The sequence below is a fragment of the Bidens hawaiensis genome, unplaced genomic scaffold (genome assembly GCF_021521415.1).
Source record: "Bidens hawaiensis isolate Kalapana, Puna unplaced genomic scaffold, B.hawaiensis_p1.1 tig00026621_1, whole genome shotgun sequence".
Classification (NCBI taxonomy): Eukaryota; Viridiplantae; Streptophyta; class Magnoliopsida; order Asterales; family Asteraceae; genus Bidens; species Bidens hawaiensis.
Genome location: NW_027505076.1, coordinates 133,335 through 139,985, shown reverse-complemented (window position 1 = coordinate 139,985; position 6,651 = coordinate 133,335). Strand labels below are relative to the sequence as shown.

Sequence of the window (6,651 nt, the reverse complement as noted above, 5' to 3'; positions counted from 1 at the left end):
CGGCTGGAATAAAAAAAGATTATCCGCTCTGCTCCTACTCCTTCTTCTCCTTTAGGATAGGGTCGTCGTTGGTCCTTTTTTGCACTAAAAAACTAGCTAGATCGACTAATTGCTTTTTTATATTTTAATTTTGGTACCGAAAAGAACGTGTCGGAAACCAACCGAACGTGCGTAGACCCACCACCTCAACTCCCGGGATTAACAACGATCGGGTTTTACCAACACTCGAGTTATACCGGCCGACATCACCCCATTGGTCCACCTCAGTTTTATAATATTTTTGTTTTAGTTCCGATACAATAACACACTTAACCAAAACCAACTGAATTTGCGTCGACTTACCATATCAACGCTTAGGACCGACAACACTTGAGTTTTACCACCCCTGGGTTTTACCGGCATGTCTTAACGCAATGCGTCGGTAAAAATACTAGTTTATAGTAAAAGTGATGAAATTAATTGTCATCATACATGCCATTTTAGATAGCAAAAACATGAGTCAACAAAGTTTATGGTAGCTTGATCAAAATAAAGGTGCACAAATCGGTTTAAAAATCCAAATTGGTTTGGCCTGAAACTGGTTCGGTTTGGTTAACAAAAGTTAAAACTGGTTTCTGATCGGTTTCGATTCGGGTTGAAATCGGTTTATTCACCATGTTATGATCGGTTTTGGTTTGGGTTTTGACCGGTTTCGGTTCAGTTAACCGGTTTTAACGGAGAAAATTACAAAACGGTTTCAAACCTACAATTTTAATTGGTTCCAAACCAATTTCTACATAATCAGTTTCAAACAGTTCAGTTTCAATTTGATTTTCAAGTTGGTTCAGTTTACCGGTTTTTTTTACCACCTCTAAATCAAAGTACTAAAGTAACAATGAACTTTAGACCCATGGGCCTTCTTGGTTCCTCGGCCCAATAAAAGATACTAATCATCACTACAGTAAAAAAGGAAACCACATCTAAAACCACCGATCAATCAACACACACCGCCGGCAGCCGTTGAACTCAACCATGAACACCGACATCACCGCATCAGCAAAACCCGAGTACCCAGTCATCGACCGCAACCCACCATTCACCAAGACCGTCGGCAACTTCAACACCCTCGATTACCTCCGTTTCACCACCATCACCGGCATCTCCGTCACCGTCGGATATCTTTCCGGTACCATTTTTATTTCTCATCCAATACCCCTGTACCATATACCTTTAATTGCAGTATAACCCAACAATCTGGTTCAATTTTGCAGGGATTAAGCCGGGTATCAGAGGCCCGTCGATGGTGACCGGAGGTTTGATCGGACTCATGGGTGGGTTTATGTACGCCTATCAGAACTCTGCTGGACGGCTCATGGGGTTCTTTCCTAACGACGGTGAGGTGGAACGTTACAAGAAGTGATTTATTAATTAGGGTTTTGTTATTGTGTGCTGTGAATTGCGCGCTTTATATGAATAATAACTGGATTGATTTTGAAGCTTTGTTGTTATTGTTACTTTCGATTGCGGAAAATGGACAACCGTTGGGAGTAATTAACGTTTTCGGTAATAAGCTCTGTTTGTTTTAATATTTATGATGAATGTGTTGATGATATTATCGGAAGTTCAGTTGCAGACTGTGGTTTGGGTTGCTTTTGATACATTTTAATTTGCTGGTGTTCATGAATCAATCGGTTATTCGGTGTTGAAATGGTCAGCTGTTTTATAAGTTTTATTTAAGTTCAAGATTTTAGTTTAAGCACATAGATTAATCTGTGTTTTGCGGTTCATGTGTAGTTCAGTAGTGCTTGATATGATATTGTCTTTGAATGTCAGCTAGAGTTTATCCATGAATCTTTCTGCATCATGTGCCATACTTTTCTCTTAAATTGATCTATGTGCATGAATATCTTGTGACCCTTTTTGGCAAATCTGAGCCATGATATTAAACATAAGTTGTGTAGAATAGTAGAATAACCTTCAGTTTTGGTGATCGACATCTATAAGGCAGATAGATTTATTTTTTTACAGGAGAGGGTGTTCTTGATTTTGACTTTCAAGCCTACAAAATCGCCATTCTTTCAAGTAGTTTTTAGGATTTTACATATCTATCTTTATATCAGGCAAACCTTTCATAATTTCTGTATCCCTTTGGTTATTTACATATTAGTCACCCATAAATCCTTATGCTGAGTCGGAAGTACATACGATGACCCTGAGGTGGTTTCTTGATCGCCTCATGCCTTCTTTAAACCACTATAATTTTGTAGGATTATATATATATAAAAGAAATTAAAAGATACACTAGGATGATAAACATGCATCTTACTTCTTTTTTTCGGGGTGGTATGTTCATTAACACAGGTTAAAGGTTTTAGGGTTATTTTTGGTTTGTTAATAAGATTGAAATTATATTTGGGTTTACAAGCAAAATCATAGGAAATGCTTGATCTTGCTGCTTTGAATGTTATTGTTGCTTTCAGTTGCGAAAACTGAAGAACCATTGGCACATACTATTTTTTGCCAGTAATTTATGTTTCGTTCAACATTTTAGATGAATGCATTAATATTATCATCAGAACTTCTTTGATGCATGTTATTTGCCAGTATTCATGAATCAGTCTGCTTGCTGTTCTGCGGTATTGAAATGATCGCCTGTCCATAAATTTCATTCAGGATTCTAGTTTAACCTCATAGATCAATCTCCTCCTGCAGCACATGTGTAGCACATTAGTTCTTGATTTGATATGGTCTTTGAACCAATATGCTGACAGACAATTGGAGAATGTGTGTTCTTAACTTACGTGAATTGTTAGATTCATGATTATTAAGTTATGCACTATGATGATATATAAAAAATCAAATGATACACTAGGATACTAAACTGGTATCTCTTTATAAGATTGTATTAACTTTTTTTCCCCCAGGTGGTATGCACATATGAATCATGATAAACTGGTATCTTAATAAGATCTCATGGGTTTATGTCAAATGTTAGGCTAGCTTTTAAGATATATATAATTTTTAAATTTATTATTTTAATGTTACAAAGGAAAGATGTAGATGGAGAATAGGCTTGCATATTTTATCTTAAAATTTTCCATTATTTAGAAAACACTTTTTATTTTTTAGATATAGTATCTATTTTCAAAATGAAATATTACTTGGTTAGCTTTTTTCATAAATATAAGATATCCTAAATCTTATGTCTTCTTATTTCCTATTTGGTAATTGGTATAATTGTTTTTCTTTTAAATATAAATTTTGTGATTGCTGCTTTTATGTAAATAGTAATTAATATAACATTTTTATACAAATTTTGCATTAGGTATATGTTTTGTAATTCGGTGTTTGTCGAGCCAATAGATTCTTGCAACATCCGATTGTTAGTGTAGAAGATAATTGCTAAATGGAATACAAGCAATGTTAATCACTTGGTAAGATTACACATGAATTTAGAGCTTCAATTTGTGGTTAGAATCGTGATTTCTATTTTTGTGTTCAAATCATCATAATGGATGAGTCTAATCTGTTTTGACATGATAGTCACCATACAAATCCACAGATTTTAAACTTGGACCCTAACATCCAAGAACAAGTTGAATTTTTTAATGAAGAAAGCTTACCAAGATATATGATGTTGGTTCTAACCACTAAGATTAGTTGAGCTGTTTGCTACTAATTTGGATGATTGATCTAGTTTACTAATCTCTAATTCTTAGGGTATGTTTGGTTAGAAGTAATGGAATGAAGAGAAAATGGAATGAAGAGAAAATGGAATGAGAGAAGGAATGGAATAAACAAGAGAATGAAATTGATCATTACCATTCATTTGTCTTGTTTGGTTAACCTATGTGAATGAAATAAATAATTACTTTATGTTGTTTGGTATCAAAAAAAAATTATATGAATGAAATAGAAATAATAAAAATATTCCTATCCCTAAATACATTTTTTTTACAAAAAAAAAAAAAATGAAATGGCGATGGTGGTGGTAGCTCCGACGATGAAAATGGTGGTGGTGGTGGTTAGGCAGGGTGGTTGTGGTGGTGGGAGTAGGGGTGGGGATGGTAGCATTGGTAGTAATGGCGATGGTAGGGTGGCGGCGACGGTGGTGGTGGTCAGGCAGCGACAATGGTGTTGGTGGCTACGGTCAGGTGGCGGTGGTGGTGGTGGCGGAGGTGGTGGCGACGGTGACGGTCGGGTAGTGGCGATGGTAGTGGTGTTGAGAAAATAGGGTGAGGGAGGAATGAAATGAAAAAAAAGAAGGGGGTGGGAATGAATGGTTTTGATGAAACGAGATTTCATGTGTAATGGATGATTCTATTCCATTGAGTAACCAAACACCACTTTCTGTCTTTCTTTATTCCCACGTAAGAAATCATTCAATTCCCTCTGTCATTCTTGCATACCAAACACTACCTTATAGTTTAGATTTTAGAATGTTTGAGTCTCTAGTTTATAGAAAGTTTAAAACTTTTAACACCATAACTCAATATTGTATTAATTTTGGTATATTATTTGACAGATTATTGTAAACATTTGTGACACATCAATTGCATAAACATTATATCGTATACACACGTGTAATAATGTAATATACACACGTGTGAAAAATATATAAAACGTCAAATATGCATATATGAATTACATATGAATATAATTTTATAAATTATAAGATATTATTACATAATGAATATTAATGAATGGGTAATTGCATAGTCTGAAACTAAGAAAATACAGCTTTAACATTGTTGTTATTATTAAAACAAAATAACGTGTAAGGATAAAACTAAGTAAATTACACATTCAAACATCTTTACTATTTAAACCATCAAACAAAAAAAAACATATTAATAAAAAACTTCATCTATTAGGTTTTAGGTGATGAAATCATCTATTAGGGGTGTGTTTTTTATCTGTACCCGAATAAGGAACCCGAACCAAAGCGGTTCGGGAACCAAATAACCCGATCCGAATTCACTCGAACCGATTAAACTCCTAACCCGAATCCGAGATAAAATATTCGGGTCGGCATTTGGGTTGAAATACCCTTATTCGGGTTGACCCGAATAACCCGAAGTATGATACATCGATGTATGTATCCTGATTTTTATAGGGTAGTTTAGAGGTGAAGTAACATAGTGACCATACGTATTCTTGTTCGGCTGTTTTCAATATTCCAATTAATATTTAAAGCTATCACATTGGATCCCAATATATTAATTACCGTAAAGCATGTTGAGAATGTATCTTCAATTCAAAAACTTAAATAGTATAGTATTTAAACCAATATGTATTGGGCATGTTTCTTCAATCTATACAAGCATGATCCACATGCTACAACACTTCATCTCGTCTAATGCATACTTGTATTCAGGTTTGGCTAAATATTATAATTCATAGTTTAATATGGTTGTATACCGGCTTAGAATATGGTTTTTTATATTGTTAAAGGTGGATAAATTTTTTTAATTTGTTAAACCCGAAACCCGACCCGAATTAACCCGAACAAACCGAACTTATTTGGGTCGGTTCTTGGGTCAATTTGTTTTGAGCTCAAACCCGAACAACCCGACCCAAACAAATCGAAACCCGAATAAATAACCCGAAGAACACCCCTACCAAAGACTATGCAATATTCAACCAAATTTCTTCAAAACAATCTCGTATCATTGGATAAGCTTGAACCAACCGATTTTGTGAATCTAACATTATCTTCAGATAATTAATTATTTTGTTATCTTGGGTATCTGGCATTGATACGTAACTAAAAAAGTTAATAAAATATCAAGTTGAATCGTTCATATCCAAAAAACAGTGTCGAATTGAAATTTCGTATTCAGTGTCATAGATGTAGAGAAAACTGAGGTTTAACAGTTATGTAGCTGACTAGTTGTGTGATTAACAGTAAAAAAAAAATATGCCTGTGACCTTTTTAAATATTGGCTGGTAAAAAAAAAATAAAAATGCATGGGGTATATTTGAAAGTGACTAGGGCCACGTGGCTTTTAATTGGGCCGACCCGTTTTATTAACATTTTTGCGATTTCCTGCTTGGGTCTACCCATGTGGGACTTGTCTAAGCTCGATTGTGAAACGTCAAGTGTGAACCGAGTTTTTGTAGGTAGGCTCAACTCTATTGCTCAAATATTCATATAACCTCACATCAAACCGTAACTGGACTAGGTTTTTTGTGTTTTAAATTGATTGTTTTGTTTTTTAATTATATAATACTTCCATATTAATATCGAAGAATCAGTAAGTGAACTCAATACTATCAAGTTAGCATTTCGTCCGGGTAGGGATGCGTAATCAAATGATTCAAGGTTACCACCAATTTATCCTGTAAAACAGAACACCATGAAAAAGAACTGAGAAATTGGGGGGGGGGGGGGGAGGTTCTTCTCGTAATCACCCTACAACGTGAGAATAAGTATTGAGTATTGTGAGCAACAATGGAGAAAACTTGATGCCTTTACTGTTGGTTTAACACCCTTTTTACTGTTGGTTTAGCACCAGACTGTCATCGTCAATCGAACCTTCTATTCCCTGTGGGCGAGCACGTATGTGGTCTATGATTGGTCGCGCAAATAGGCAAGTAGGACGGTTGTCACTAGAAGGTATAGTGTTGGCTGGCGTCTCTTGATAGGCTCGTCGTGCACTTCATGTCCTT

At 35.3% G+C, this 6,651-nt stretch overlaps 1 protein-coding gene across 1 annotated transcript; it reads left to right on the top strand.

Moving 5' to 3' along the window:
* Window positions 1-935: 935 nt before the first annotated feature.
* On the top strand, window positions 936-1,564 carry LOC143610526 (NADH-ubiquinone oxidoreductase 20.9 kDa subunit-like). The gene is made up of 2 exons (XM_077084986.1): window positions 936-1,165; window positions 1,251-1,564. The coding sequence occupies exons 1-2, from the start codon at window positions 1,012-1,014 to the stop codon at window positions 1,397-1,399; spliced, it is 303 nt and encodes a 100-aa protein (XP_076941101.1). The 5' UTR covers window positions 936-1,011; the 3' UTR covers window positions 1,400-1,564.
* The last annotated feature ends 5,087 nt before the right edge of the window (window positions 1,565-6,651 follow it).